Source organism: Varanus komodoensis, unplaced genomic scaffold (genome assembly GCF_004798865.1).
Source record: "Varanus komodoensis strain SLA01 unplaced genomic scaffold, ASM479886v1 scaffold35, whole genome shotgun sequence".
NCBI lineage: Eukaryota > Metazoa > Chordata > Lepidosauria > Squamata > Varanidae > Varanus > Varanus komodoensis.
Window position 1 is genome coordinate 3,273,815 of NW_025335856.1, and position 15,866 is coordinate 3,289,680.

At 53.2% G+C, this 15,866-nt stretch overlaps 1 protein-coding gene across 4 annotated transcripts in view; it reads right to left on the reverse strand.

The window, feature by feature from the left end:
• The window catches only part of USP2 (ubiquitin specific peptidase 2), a 50,797-nt gene that overhangs the window by 26,250 nt on the left and 8,681 nt on the right, over nucleotides 1–15,866 (reverse strand). For 3 of the 4 annotated variants that reach the window (XM_044439553.1, XM_044439551.1, XM_044439552.1), the window contains 2 exons: nucleotides 15,503–15,588; nucleotides 4,383–5,182 (listed from right to left, as the gene is read on the reverse strand). In XM_044439553.1, the coding sequence (XP_044295488.1) occupies nucleotides 4,383–5,141 (759 nt within the window). In that variant the 5' untranslated portion in view covers nucleotides 5,142–5,182; nucleotides 15,503–15,588. Of the gene's footprint in view, nucleotides 1–4,382; nucleotides 5,183–14,259; nucleotides 14,358–15,502; nucleotides 15,589–15,866 lie in introns of those variants that run through there. The other variant, XM_044439550.1, reaches the window with a different exon arrangement.

A 15,866-nucleotide genomic window follows, 5' to 3' on the forward strand; every position in this document is an offset into this window, starting at 1 on the left:
GATCCCTGAGAGACAAGGACAGAAAACAAGAGGAAGGCTTAGCAGTCACACTGGACAGCCCTTCCGCTGAACCACAAGGACCTGTCATTTGGGGCTGTTCTCAGAGAGCTGGGAAAGGAGGAGGCAGCACCGCCGGGTGTGTGTGTGTGTGTGTGCGCGTGCGCGCGCGCGCGCGCCTGTAGCTACAAGATCTGGTAGTTCTCTGGTTCAGATGGAAGCCAGAGAGACAGCTCTGGTCCTTCAATCTAGGTGAGAGGAGAACACGTTTTTGCAGCCATCAGAGGAAAGGCACTCTGTACATGTTCAGAGGGGCACTGCTCTCTATCACAGCGGCTGGCAGCACAATGCCTAAGGGGGCAGTGGCCCCTGTCAAAGCTCCCTCCTTGCTCCAAGCCCCCCTTGCGCTGCTTCTCCAGTCCACCGTGCCCAGCCACGAAAGCGGGGCAGGAGAGGAGGACGAGGCCAGGCAGCGGCAGAAGCACCAATGGGAGGGGAGAAGGTGACGTCTGTGCTCAAATGCTATTTGCACATGCTCAGGGGTCACTGACTGGATGGAATACTACTTTCCTTCACACCTGCTTGGCCCTGGGGTGAATGGGTGGGAATCCCACCCCACCCTCGTCTTTGCAGGTAGAACAGTTCCAGAATGGAGCCTGAAAGTGGAAAGTTACCGGGGCTGGAGCTGCGAGGACAACTCCCTTCTGCCAGAGAACATGAGCCCTGGTGCGGATGACCGAAGGCTCTGCTTGCCACCGCGTTCTCCCCCGGCTTACTGCAAACGTGCCGAGCCCCATGGAAACCTGACTGAGTTCTGGAAGCTGCTAGCTGCAGCCACGCAAACAGGCAGACCTCCCTGCCACACGTCTGCTGGGGAAGAACAAATTGTTCTCTGGGGCGAGCCCTTCCAAGCTCTTCCGCATGCCCTCGACATGCCCCGACATGCCCCCAGCCAGCTCCCCAGGGCTTCAAGCTCTTTCAGCCCTGGGTTAGCCTTGAGGACTAGAGACTTGCTTTAAAAAGAAAAAGGATGCCGAATCTTATGCACAGTGCTAGTGGTTGCATTTGCATGGAGTGATTAAAAATTGCTCATTATTGGTATTAATAATGATGATAAATGCAGCACATGTGTACCAAGAATCAACCCCACAGCGTGCCTATGGAAATGGACAAGGACGTCTCATTCATATGCTCTTTGCTCCAGATAAGTGGCAACCAGAGACGAGGAAGAGACACCTTGCTGGTGTTCAGAAACTGCCTTACTCCCTTGATGATCTCAGCATAAATCTTCACACCTGGGAAACAGGTTCTGGGGCAAAACCTTGGCTCGCGTAACTCTGTGCACGCCACAGGGACACTATGCTCCTTTGTGGAGAGTCAGTGCGAAAGCCACTCCGTTGATGGGAGCAAAGTCCCACACTGCAGGGGAGGGAGAAGAGGGTCTGTGGGAACAGTGGGGCACATCCCTTGCTCCCTGGGAGCAAGGCCAGCTGGATCTGCCACCCGCTCTGGTCCTCAGCAAGCCAAAGATGGGGCAGCTAAACCATGTTCTACCCCACACTCCTCTCCATGCAGTCCCGGCTTCACCAGGGCTTGCTTAGCCTCGATCGTCCGAGTCCAAGCTCTCTTGAGGGGCTTTGGCTGATCCTGAAAACTTGTAATTGTGCTCCTTGATCTGCAAAGCTGTGCACAAAGCCCCAGTCTCCAAGCCAGTCCCCTTTGCAGAAAAAAAGCCTTGATAATTTATCTTTTCTTCCCCACACTAAGCAGCAATCTAAAGATAACACACCCCAGCACCTTCTCTCCCTGCTGTATCCTCAGTAATAAATGAACAATGAAATACTATCACTTAGCCAATTATTATCATGTATCTTATCACGCTGCTTTTAGGACTTTGCTTACTGTGCTCTAAAGTTAGCAAAAAGCCACTTTTAAAGTATTCCAAGTTAGCTGGGAGCAGCAAGAAACCAGTCCTAGGAATAATTACCTAGTTATCACACTGAAGTTATTAATGTATTACTAAGCCTAGGATGATAACAGGGGCTACGGGGATGGTACAACACAGGGCCGTTGCTTCCCCGTCAGTATGCCATGTCTGAGAGCTTACTAAGGTATGAGAACAAGGTGGGAAAACAGGGATCGGAGAGTTCTGGGGAAGGCTTGGCTCTGATTAAGACTCCAGGGCCTTGGTATGCTTGGGCGAGGTTCTACTGAGAAGCCACTCCTCTTAGGAAGACCTCCCGGGGCGGACGGGCGGGGGCACAGGCACCTCTATCAGCGAAGGGGTCAATGCGCATCGCTTAGCCTCTGTAATTGGGCTAAGGCTGTAACTGTCACTCTAGTCCCCAGTGTTTATGTAACAGGTATAATTGTTTAATACTCGCTGGAGAACACACACAGGCCATGTCAGTGGCTTCAGAGGAGCCGATTAGGGAAGGCTCGGGGTGGGGCTGGCCGGCAGACCCAGCCAGCTGTCTCTGCACAGGGAGGATGTGTGCGCGTGTGTCTGGATGTGAGCACAGCAGGCCCGTGGGGTGGGCGGATGCAGGCGGCCCTTGCTCCACGTAACAGCCGTGACAAGTCAGCAAGGGAAGCCCGAGGCTGAGAGGCATTTCAGGGGTTTGAAGCAGAGGCAGCTTGACTTTTAGGTAAGGCCTCTCCAGATGTTGCTGGACTGCAGCTCCCATGATCCCTCACCGGTGGCCAGGCCCGATGGGAATGAAACCTTCCCCCTCCCCATTGAAGGAGGGAGTATGGGAGAAAACACAAGGGCACTTGCATTGCACCAGCTTTTCTACCCCCTGCCTCTGCAAGTTGCATCAAGTGGGGCGTGTGGGTGCCAAAAGTTTAATCTGATCCCTTGCTGCCCTGTGTAAACGAAAACAAGACGGACCTCCCGAATGCGGGTAGTTTGGCCCTCAAGAAAATGTTCATGCGCAGGGTCTGTTTAGTCTCTCTGTGCTTTTTAACAGGAAAGAGGCCTGTGGGAGAGGCCTTTGTTCTGGAAACGGCAATTTTCGAGGGGGTGTGTGTGGTTTTTACAGGTGCGTTGCAAAATGACTGAAGCATGGAGCACTGAAAAGCTTGAGCGTGGTTCATTTCAGCTCGCTTTTCCGTGCGCAAGAGTCACAGTGAGTTCAAGCCATGTCCGAGGGCAGTTTCCACTCCCTCTGGATGGGCACATGCCGTGTCCCCTGCACCCGCCAGCACCATGGGGAGTTAGTGAGTAACCGGACGCCAGCCTTGATGCGGCCATTTCTCACGGCTTCGCACCCAGGCGCCCCGAACATGGGAACACAGAGAGCCCGAGGCAAAAACTGCGAGCAGGAGCAACTGACCATGCTCGACTTGACCCTGTGACTGCAGAGGCAGGTCACGATGACATGACTGTGTTGTCAGGTAGGTACAAGCGCACCTCAAACCTGCTCTCCAGATGGATGCATTCACATGGGGAGTCCATGGAAGGATGTGCAGGTCATGGAAGGTCAGTTGCATGAGACCGACAGGTTCCCTCTGCTCTGCTTTAGACTCCTGACTTTGGGGGGTCTTTTCATGCCAGTAGCCCACCCAAGAAATGGCGAAGCAGGAAGTCAGGGCTGTCAATATTCTGAACATTAAAGAAGGTAATATTTACATTCTGCTCCAAGCCAGCAAACTGGCTCCAGGTGAAAAAGGGTAGAGGGGAGAAAAATTGAACTGAACATCTATTGCCCGGAAGGGAAGCTGGTGAGCTACTCATGCCAGAAGTAAACCATATTGAATATCCCTTATGCAATTTAGCAGCGATGCAAGACGGAGCGGACAGACACCGAGCCTGGAATGCAAACACGGAAGGCATGAAATGTGGGTGGGACCGCTGCCAGATTAGAGAGGCCATCAGTTCAGCTTGCATCCAGGTAAAAAGAACAGCTTTGAAAAGGAAATGGACGGATGGATGGATGGACGGATGGATGGAGAGACGGACCGACAGATCGTCAGTGCTACCCTATTCATCTAACTAATGAACAAAAGAAGAGCTCTGTGGGACCAGTGCAGAGCTCCCTCAGGCGCAGCGTTCTGTCCTCAGAGTCTCCAACCAGCTGCCCATGGCAGGCCCTAAGTGGGACATGAGTGTAAAAGCTTCCCAGCGGTGGTTCCCCAGTGCCGGTGCACAGAGGCATGCTCTGTCTTGCTCCCAGTTCCATTAGAATTCTGAAGTAATTCATGCTCTCAAAGGCCTGGGGGAGTGGGTTGATTCTGCACACTTGTCAGCCTCTGGAATTCCCTATGGATATCGCCGGAAGGCTTGCCTGGGCCGGGGTTCTAGTCTGCAGTGCGTTTAGCGCAACGGCTTTTTCTCACACACTGCCTGGCATGACATGCCCGAAATGAGCGGAGCGCCTTACCGGAACGTCTTTGCCCAGGATGTCTGTCCGGCTGTCCGTCCGCTCCCACTGCTGGATCGAGCAGCGGCTGGTGGGGCGCAGCGTGGGGGTGATGACCTCGGGGGTGGCACTGTGAAACCCGGGGGCCGGGGAGCGTCCTCCCTTGCGGCCGTAGGACTCCAGGTAGTCCTTGACGTAATCCGAGTGCCTGGCTGACTGGTAGAGGCCCTGCAGAGTGCACAGCTCCTGGCGCGTGCGGGCCACGAAGGGCCCGCGGGTGGACGAGGACGGCTCGGTGCGGTACGGGTCGGACGACAGCTGCATGCCAGAGAGGTCCCGCGCGAGATCCGAGTGGCTGCTGGACTTCTTGCGGCCCAGGGTGGTGGCGCCGTAGCCGCTGGTGGTGGCGCTGCTGAAGGAGTAGCCGGTGGAGCCCCCGCTCAGTCCTCCGCTGCCGGGGGGCCTCATCGGGACCCGGCTGTAGGTGGGGCTCAGCTGGGTGCCGGAGTCGGGGCGCTGGAGCAGCCGCCCTCCACCGTCATAGTGCAAGGACGAGGACGAGGTGGCAGCTGCAGAAGTCCGCAGGTGAGCAGAAGCCAGGTAGCCGGCGGCCGTGGCGGGCTTGTAGCCGACCTTCTCCTTGTCCGGGTAGGAGGAGGAGAGGTTGGAGGAGTAGGAGGCATAGCTGCCGTAAGCGGTCGAGGCCTTGCCGTATGAGGAGGCGTCAGAGTAGCGAGGAGAGTCCACATAGCGCTTCAGGGCCGAGGAGAGCTGAGACATGCTGAGGGCCGGCACATCGGGGGTCGTGCTGGTGGCATTGGCTGGAAAGACAAGAGCGGACACAGCGGCTGAGGGCAGCTGGCCTGGGGACCACGGGAGGCCCGCTGGCAAAGCCTCCGCCACGCGACCGCCAAGGGTCCACCCACACCTGCGTGCCTGGGGGGAGTTTAGAGTGACCGCTGGGATGGAAGGGACAGAAGTCCCACTGGGAGAGCAGCAACATGGGGGCCAGTTTTTACCTTCGTGGCAACGAGTATCTCCCCGCAGCCCGGCTTAATCGCCCTGCAGGGAGAGACCGTTGGGGTGAGGGGAGAGGCATTGCACATGGGAGGAGACGCAGCCCTTCCTTCCCACAGAGATCCCCCAGGAAATGCTCCCACCCCACAGCGAGGCAGCTGCGATTAGGACAAGTCCTTAACTGGCACCAGTGGGAACATGGCTTTTCTTCCCTGGATTGCCCTGCTGGAGGTCAGAGGAACTGCCGCACACGGTATGCGGAACATTATAAGCTCTTTGCACAAGGAAGCAAGTACCGGACGCTGCCAAAGTGCCTGTCTGCAAGACGGGGCTCTGCACTGCCTCCCAACTCGCCGAAGCAAACGGTCCCTTAAAGACGGTTTTGCTGAATAAGATGCAGCATAAGATCTGTCAGTGCAACCGGTAAAAGCCAACATGGTGAGCCACAGCTTAAGTATTTTGGGTGGTGTCCACAAATGTTTCTCCTGGGTCCGGAAAGCTTGGGGGCCTTTGCTTCCTGCTGTCCCCATCAGGCCAACAGGCCTTCTTGCTTCTAAGTGACCACTTTTGGCACAATGAGCTTCTCTACACGAGGCTGCCGTGTGCGCTTTGGGTTCTGCCACAGAAACCGATCCCAGCGCATGTCTTTCTTTTCCCACAGCAGAGCCATTGGGTGGCACTGTGGTTTGGCAGAACAGCGCAAATATGTTAGCAGAAATGGTGTTTCCTTTTCCATTTAATAATGCTGTATTTTCCTGCTTTGAAAGGGGCCTGCACACAGTTTCTTTAAAAACAGAAGCAAAACTAGATGGTCAGAATGTTGTCTAAGAACTTGCAGCTAATGGTGAGCACACGCTAAATGCCTCCTGTAGAAAAGCTCTCGTTCTGTCGGCGTGGACCACTTGCTCTTAGAGGGAGTGATGCCCACATGGGACCTCAGGTTCAGAGAGAGGAAGCCCCTGAAGGCCAGTTGCCTTCAGAATGCTAGACAAGACAGACTTCTTCTTGGACCCTGCAGGGCCCTTCACAAGTTCTTAGGAGGAAATGCTTGCAAGTGCAGCTTGTCACCAAGAAATGAGAAAAGGTGCACCTTCTAAAATTCCATCTCCTGAGCCACTAGGACCAAACACCCAGAACCTGGGGATCTTTTGCACGGGTCCCTGCAGCTACAGCACGGATCCTGTATCTTCCAGATCAACAGCCAACTCATTTCTGTCATGAACTCATACACAGTCCTGCAAGATGCTTTGCAAAAATGTGAAACACGCACACAGAGTATGGACATAATTCTTTCCTCGTCCCCCCCCCCACCCACACACAGCTGGGTGGGTGCCATTACAATCAGAAATGGCAACTGCATTCTGCCTATCTATCGGAACTCTTAAACCCAGACACCTGAAACTTAGCATGCATGCCAGCGGGGGATCTAAGGCCAGACCTCCTATGGCTATTTTTGATGCATTAATACTTTTAAATTAATTTAAATGAGAGTGTATATTTGAAGCATGCAGTGCCAGATTCAGTTACTAGGTGGCAGACATCCTTAACTAATGAATAGCATGACAGTCCGTAGTTTGATTCCAGAGCAGAGTAATTTGATAGACAGTCATATACTTTCTCCCTTCCCAACATTTTAGGCAGGAATTCTCAGGAGAACCCTGTAGACAGACCTTTTCCCAGGCCTCTCTTGGTGCACCAGAGAAGGGGCTGTGGTTGCCCGGAAAGCTTCTCTTGATCAGGCAAATGCCCATTCCAATCTATGCAAAGCTGGGTTTGTTTTCTAGTTTAAAAGGGAGAAAAAAACAGCTGCCGGCTCCACAGGGGTTGTGTGCAGAGACTAGCACCATGGAGCCAGCTTTAAAGAGGGAACAGCAGGTGACATAAACAGAAATTCAACACCCAGCCTGGCTTCTTTACCAGATTGTGTTTACAAGCTCCTCAAGGCGATGCAAAGACACTGGCCCCCCCTGCTGTCCAAGAGCATTTTTGCAAGAAAGCAGGAATTGGTGGAAAACAGTGTGGTGGGATCTTTACCAGGGATTTTTCCTGACTCGCCAAGGTGTCACATGACACTCACCCCAAACAATCTTCCTGTTACATTTCAAATGTCTTCAGACTAGATATATCATGGCTGTTTCATTTGTGGTGTTTTTTCAGTGGTGTATATTCCAGCGTGTGCTAAACTTGGTGTACTGCTCGGGGTGAGGGGTGGGGGTGGAGAAGAGGAGCTGTTTCAGTGGAATGGCGGGCTTGGGGGGGGGGCTGCAATGAGGCTGTGAGGAGGAGAGGAGCCCAATCAACCTTCAGTTGCTTTTCCACCTCCCTTGTCCTCACACAGCATCTTTCTCCCCTCCTCCTCTGATTTGCCCATTGAAGGGGGATACTATTCCCCCCGCCACTCCCTGCATCAGCCACATCCTGATGGCATCCTGTGAGTGAGCAACATTCCCTGGAGAAGACAATCCTGCTAGGGAAAATCGATGGCAGAAGAAGAAGACCAAGATGAAGATGAAGACAAAGAAGAAGAGGGGGAAGAAGGTTCCATAAAGGAAGCCACAGTCCTGACTGTACAAGAGCTGAGCAGGGCGGTCAAGGATGGGACATTTTGGAGAGCTTCCCTTCATAGGGTGACCATAAGTCAGAGGTGACTGGATGGTAGACCACAACAAACGAAGTCTAGTTAGTTTCTCTCTGTGTTTGCTTTCCGCCTACCTCTGTGTTTCTCCCAAGGCAGCGGTGCAGAACCTCAGACTCGGGGGCTTCAGTCAGTCCATCTGGTGAACCAGCCTGGCCCTCTGTGGCTCCCCTCCCCTCCCCTCCCCTGACCACTAATCATTTGGAGGATTCCCAGTTACTGTGGAGCTCCCCACCCCCATTCCAAACTCGTTTCATGCTTTTGTTAAGGCTTTGTCTTTCTCAGCAAGAATTTAAGCTACACTGTGCTGGTATTTGGGGGCTTTGCAACTGCCCCATTCACTACTGGAATGGGGCCCCAGGGGGCTTCTCCAAAACTGAATTTGGCCCATGGGCTGAAAATGGTCTGGAATCTCTTGCCTTAAGGAAGTAGAAAGCTTTAAGAGAGCTTTGACAATTGGGCAGTATAAAAATGCAAGAAACAAACAAATAAACAAACAAAAATACGTTATGGAAGGAATGACAGAACAACTTCACGACGTGTTTTCATTGGTACGGCTAGAAGGCCTCTCTCTGGAAGCACCTGTTGATCTTGTTCTGTGCTCTGCCTAAAATTAAATCTCACGCTCCGTTAATATCACGAGCCACATAGTTCGTTTCTCTTCGCTTCGGCTCACTGCCTCCCAAGTCCCTTCCCACTGTCCAGATCCAAGCAAGTGCTGGCTTTCTATATCTTTCAACAAGTTACAATGTTTCAGGAAGCTTAAAACCATGTTTCACTCAGCTAAAAACAAAAGCAAAACCCCCACGTACCTCAAAGTGTTTCTCAAGTAAACTAAGGATAATTGATCTATTGTAACAAACAGTAACTTCTCCCATTAAAGCAGCAGGCAATGGCAGCAGTCAGAAGAATGCTCAGGAAGCCCCAGTCTCGCGCCATCTTGACTGGGGGATCGTTCTACGTGATGGGTAACACCACGGAGAAAGTACCAAGTGGGCATTAGGAGACCCTCCTACTCTGTGTAAATCCTCTGAATGCAAAGCCTGGGACATCCTAGAGAGAGGAGGTGGTCCCTTAGGTCATGGGTGGGCACAAGGTAGATGTCCAGCCACTTTGGACCCACGCCCAGAAATCCTGTGAGCATGGCCATTGGTCAGGTATGCTGGGAGGTGAAGTCCAATCACCTGGAGGTCTACCTTCTGCTCCCCCCATCTTAGACAACCTGTTAAGGTCTTATACACCAGCAATAGCATATGGAATGAGCCATGGGCAGAAGCCTAGCGTGCGTTGTAGGAGGTACGGTGGAAATAGCCACAGGTGACCCTTTGTCTTAGCAGCTCTGCTTGCAACATGAAGCCTGCTTGCACCCAGGAACAAGTGGCCTCATTTAATCCACATTGCCTTCTCCAGTGGCTGCTCCTCTTTGGAAGACCGCTAACCATCTCCAGCATCCTCTGATGGACCTCCTCTCTCACCTTCCCCAGCATCACTTTTTGCTTTTCTGTTTGGTTTAGAGCCTCACATGAAGAAACTTTCCCTCAACTTTGGAAGTTTGTCCACAACTGCATGACACGCTGCTTAGCTCTGATAAAACTTACTACCCTACTGAGGCTTTTCAATCCCTTGGGCCCCAAATATTTTTGATTCTTTCTCTCTCCCAGCCCTGCATTGAACAGTTGCTCCCGGTGAACAACCTAAATCTGAATGCGCGCCCCTCCTCTTAGCAGCACACTCGGGCTGGGCTGCCAATAGGAAGGGGGCCAAAATGGGGTCACTGGGAAACTCCCAGCCTCGTGCTCAAGCCAGTCCTGAACTGAACTACATTAGAAGTGCAAGACAAGCCTTTTAAAGCCCCGAGAGACATCTCTTCCCAGAGGCAGCCAAATGAAGGCTCAGCGTGGTCCCTTCCCCGGAGGAGCCATGGGATGTTGAGTGTTCCCTGGAGAAAGCCTTCCACCATGGATGCTGTTTGACTAAGCCCTGATTCCCTTTCCCAGGCCCTGGGTCCACTCCCCAGATTGGCATACTGAGATGAAATCAGCCTATGCAATTTTATGCAGGCCGGAAACCCTTTGGACCTGCCCAGCAAAACTTGAACGTGACTCCTAAAGACTTGCGCTTCACCCAGAAAATGAGGAGTGTGTGTGTGTGTGTGTGGGGGGGGGCAATTAGTGTGAGTTGGCCAACATGCAGATTAAAGTAGCCCCCATCCCCAGGTGGAGCCCTTTGGAAGTGCTGGGCCACAATTCACGCAATTCCTCCAGGGGGTGAGTATCCCCTGTGATATTTTGTTTCAGGTCTCACCTGTTCTACAGTCATTTCAGCCGTCACTGCAGTTCTCTCATCTATCAAAACAACCCATCTTATTTGGTGCCAGTCATTGCATAATTCCTTCCTTTCAGTGGCCTGACACACGCCCTTCTCCGTTTCTCCTCTCCTCTTTCCCCCATGCCTGGGAATAACTTAACACGTGCCTCACTCGAGGTCCTAGTGACACTCCTTGGACCATTAAAAAATCACCCTGGGTCACACTGGCTAGTGACTGCATAGGATCGTCTCTTATTTATGCCAGCATGTGACTTGGCTCGCTTGCTCAAGCCACCCAGAATCTTTTGGCACTGCGAGCAGTATACTGAGGTCTGAATCACAAAGGGGACTAGGCTTAGGTGGCCAAAATGACACAGCAGGCTTGAGAGGACCCGAGGCCTTCAGAAACACGTATGCAGGCATAGACATCCCCACACACACAAACTGGAGAGGGGAACGAAGGGGGCCCCACCTCCCCCAGCCCAGGGAGGACCGCACATTCTTGGCATGCACAGAATGAGACTCTGCTGAGAGCAGGGGAGGGGAAAGACACAAAAACCCGAGAGATGGAGTAGGGCAATCCTAAACAGCAGCACCCTCAACTGTTGTGGTTTGTTGCAAAAACTTCATTCCAGGACTAGCACGGCTGTAGTTTGGTCTGGGGTTCACAACAGAAGGAGATGTTTACCAGAACATCTTTCCGTAAGTCTCAGTTTCAACGTCTGCTGCAAAGCAGCACCACTACCTGGTGCTCCTGCAGTGTTTGGGGTTTTTTTTTGGAATGGGCCCACCGGAGCATGGGCCTCTCTGGGTACCAAGCATGTGTGCCTTGTCCTGGCTGGGCCTGCCTTCCAGCAGGGGTTGGAGGAGACTACGCAGCCCAGCCCCCAGCACCGTGCTTGGCTGCCCCAGTACAAGCCGCTCGCTCGGGCATCAATAATTCAGGCCCACCGTCAAGCAGATCCAGGTGGGTGCAAATGGGGAAGGAAAGGCCCTCCGGCTGGGATCCAGCAGGAACGCCGCTGCTGCACTGAGGGCAAAGCGAGAGGCACTTTTGATGTGCCCTCTCCACTTGCACCACCGGGGATTTCCTCCAGGGGTGCGGGCCGATGGTCCCGGGGTTGAGGCGCAAACCAGGGGCAGCCGACAACTCAGAAGTCAAAGAAGGGCAGACCTGACCTGCTGGAGTGGGAAGGAAGTGGGGAAACCGGGAGCCACTCAGAGCCCGGCTGGTCCCACGGTTCATGGCTTGCTCCCGACTTGCAAGCTGAATCGCTCATATCGATCCTTAAGGGTCAGCTGGTGCAATTTGGTCTGTGGGGGAAATTGCCTAGAGCACGGCCTGTGGCTCCGACTGAAGCTCATCCCAAGCCCGCCTGTGGCCCAGACATGGAAGGGGCTTGAGACAATCGTTTAGCAATTAGCAATCCCATGCAGGTCCACTGGAAGCAGTCCCAGGGAGTTTGTGGGGCTTTTGCTTGCGTGAGCCAGTACAGAATCGCAGCCGTACTTGTGCTCAGGTAATCTGGTAGTTGAGAAGGCTTCCTGCACGAGAGCACATCTACAAAGGACTATATATGCAAATCGCGTGCAAATTGTCACATGAGTATGCTTTGCAATGTGTGTGTGTGAACTGGAAAGCTTCACAATGCACACATGATTGCCAGCCCTGGTCACCAGGCTTACATGCCTTTTACAAAAGGAAATTAGTCATGAATGACATTCTACGCCTCTGTTTCCCATTTCTAAAATGGGAATAATGTTGCTTGTGCGCATGCTCTCTCTCTCTCTCTCTCCACCCCCCTCCCCAGCCCAACAGAACACAATTAAGCATCACAGAAAAGACTTTGTAAACTTTGAAAAACATGGCATGAGCAATAGAAAAGAATGAATTGGGGCTGGGGAGAACCCAGACCTTCACACAATACACAGCCACTGTTCAATTTAGGTTGATGCACCTCACAGCCTTCCAAGCTAGTCAAACACAATTTCCTATGCTTTGGTTTGGGATGTGACTTACTCTGAGTCCTAAACTATGTAAAGAAATTAACAAGAGTACCCTTGAGCATGTGCAGAGTGCCTTTTCCCCACACACCAGACAGTGTCCCCTTTCCCAAAACACATCCCTAGGGTTGCAGCTGCAAGTTTTTCATCAGAAAGTATGGAGTACAGGCAGATTTGGGGTCACAGACCCCCACTTTCTGAATAGATTAAAAGGGATAGCAGAATAAGTCTAAAAACACAAAAATCCTTGATGGTTCAAGCACGCAAGGATTCGTGTGAGCTTGAAATGGTGGTGCTTACGGATGCCTGCTACGAAGAGCTGTGGGAGGGAGCCATATGGAGACTCATGACGGGGCAGCCGCGGTCGAAGAACTCCTACCTTACGTGATCTTGCTTCTCCGCTTGCAAAGCTGCTGTGGCTGTCCCGAGGAGACACAAAGCTTTGGGACAGAGTGTGACCCAGGCAGCAAGCTCCCAAAGTGCAGAGGGGAAGCAGGCACCCTCCGAAGGCCGTGTCATTTGCTGCCGAGTTGTTGCAACTCTCTGGCTCGCTCGTTCTCTCCTCGTACTTTCAAGTCGGAGGCTCAGGCAGCCGAGAGTCGCTGGTTGCTGGGGAAACGGCCCTCTTTCAAAGCCTTTCAGGATGCCCGGCCTAAACTCTGGGATTGGCTGGCTTCCCTGGCCGTGCTCCAGCTGGCCTTTGCCACGCGCTGGGAAGCACACAGCCTGCAAGTGTGTGTTGCACGAAAGGGGCCCTGGCATCTGGTGGCCATTTGCAACTGCCTTTCCTGGGAATTGCTGCCAGGCTTCACCAGAAGTTTGTTTGGGTTCCCCTTCTGCTCTGTGTCCCTTGTGCACTGAGCAACAAGAGGTGCCATGCACACGGATGACAAAAGAGTAGCGATACTGCCCAGAGGTTTCCTGGATGAGCACACCTGTGCATGGCTGGCCTTCCTCCAGCAGAGAACTTGTGGGCGCTGTGGGTCATGCCAAGCAACAGCGTAGCCTGCCTGTAACCTACCAAGGGATCACCGCTAAAGTTTCCCCCTTTACAGAAGTTTATATTTCTATTTATAAAAGGAACAGCAGACCCATGGTCTTGGGAGCTCCTCAGACTGGCGCCCACTCTCTTTCTGAGCATCTTTTTGTTTTTTAACAGAAGGGCATGGGGTGGATTCACCTACTGTCACTCTGTCTTGGCCACCTTTCCAGGGTTGTTGGCTCGATGAAACAGACATGAGAAGCACCATGGAGCAGAATGGCAAAAATCCACAGAGAGGGAGAGAGAGAGAGCGGGAGGGAGAACCTCAAGCGAAGCATCATGGTTTCCTGTACTGGTCCCTCTCCTTCTCATTTTGCATGTCTTCCCATGTAATGCCCCCTGGCCCTTACAGAGACCACACTGTATGGCCACAAGCTACTCCATGAAGTCCAGTTTTCCTAACAAGCCTCGTTTCTGGTGAACCTGAATGGAAAATCCACCATGGAAAACTAGAGCATCTTTCCATAAGTCTCAGCTCTAACTCCCAGGATTGCCAGGCAGCCACTGCGGGACTGCGACCCCCATAATTCCCAGCAAGCATGGGAGTTGCATTCCAACACATCCAGCAAGAGCATCCGATTAGTGGAGGTTGCGTTAGAATATCACAAACCCCATAAAATAATCATCGTGATTATTTCAGAAAACACAACATCATCTCCAGAAAGCTTCCTCCATTGCACTCTCAGCCCCGTGGAGAGAGCTTTGCCACATCACCTGGATTTCAAACGGTGTCCAGTCATACATGCCACTCGGCTGAGCACGGACCACCTGTGGATGCCGCAAAGAGCCTATAGGGGTCTCCCCATGCCATTAGGACCCCTAAAGGATGCGGAAGGAGAGGTGTGGCAGACAGTGCTCTGTGCAGGCCAGCTACAGGATGAAGCCACGAATACCTGATGCTCCTAAGTTCCCGGCAGGGCAGTTCAGGCCAGATCCAAATGCTGTGCCTCGCATTTCGCAGCCTGTCACGACAACCTGTTTGGTCTCTCGTTGCAAAACACAAAGCATCTGGTCCCTCGAGTCGTCGGAACAAGCAAGGGAGCCTTCCCTCCCCTGGCCCCACATCCCTCGCTGGTCCCCCAGAGCCCAGCAGTTGCCCCTGGTACACGGCAGGGAAGATTTCTGTACCTTTTTCGTCGCTGGGGGTCATGCCTTCCTCGCTAGCTCTGGGAGGCAGCTGCTGCTGGGGTGGAACACGCTCCAGCCAATCGTTAGGAGGGGAATGAGAACGAGTTTCGCAGGGAGGATTGTCAGGGCAGGATATAATTAAGCCAGATGGAATTTGGCACGAGCAGCCAAGCCGACACCTCAGAGCATGATGCTAACACGTCATAAGCGAAGTAATTCTAACAACGTGCATTTTAATACAATCAGTGATCTCAGAGCCCTTTCACAGGGCCGTGCATGCGCGCACATGTGCTCTTGGCCGGGCATCCTCTCCGTGGTCCTCGCAGGTGGGCCGCTTGCTTTGCGCAGGGCTGGCGCAGCAGAGGCAAAGGGGAGGGAACCCGGGGAGAGGGGGGAGCGACTGTTGTTCCAGCTTCAGGCGAGGAGCAGGTGGGGATGACTTGGAGCTCAGCAGCTTCTAACATGTGGGAAAGGGCTTAGCACGGGGCAGTTGCCAGCACCTCCCTGGATGGGACCCCTGCCTGGAACTCTGGAGAAGCACTGCAGGGAATAGGAACCACTGTGTAAACAGGACTAAGCTTGGTGGGCTGGGGGTCTGACCCAGCAGAAGGCTGCTCCCAAAGTTCCAGTTATATCAGTGCTTTATTTGAAACCATGAGGATTAGAGCCTTTTACAGGAAAAGTCAGAGAGCACACAGGGCACACATGCAGAAGGTCCCAGATTCAGTCTCTGGCTTCCCCAGGTTGGGCTGGGAAAAGGCCTTGCCAGAAAGTAGATGCCAATCAGGGTCCACTATAATGAGCTAGATTTGGGGCTATTTTAATGTTTGGTCTGAATGACTCAGGATAGGGTGGCTTCCTATGTTCCTACGTCTTTATGGGGCTTGGGACACCCCCACAGCAAAATAGGCTACACAGACCCTATCTTGGCCTCAAGCCACATTGGACGCATCCACAAAACCCAGCCAGGAGCCTCTCTCACTCGCACCCCGTTCCCTGGAGGCTTACCGTCTGTGACTGCCACGTCTGCGGGAGGGCTCGGTTCCCTGCGGTGTTAGAAGCAACTTTGCATCATGCCATTCTGGCTGCTGGAGCTGCAAAAGAAAGAGAGAGGTGGCTGGTGGCACACAGACAGACATGCCGGGGCAGCGATAGGTACAGGCCAAGGGAGAGCTTGGCAAAGAGAGCAACCCGTGCAGGACCGATGCCCCTTCCCGGCCTTCGCATGCCCCAGAGTCACAAGGATAAAGATGGATGCCTGTCGGTCCCCTTTGTGATGTCAAAGCTCAGCAGGCGTTGCAGGCCAGGCTGGCCGGCCTGGTGTGCAGCCCTTCTTCCCACTGGGGCTTGCTGGTGGGGATGGGGGTGGGGG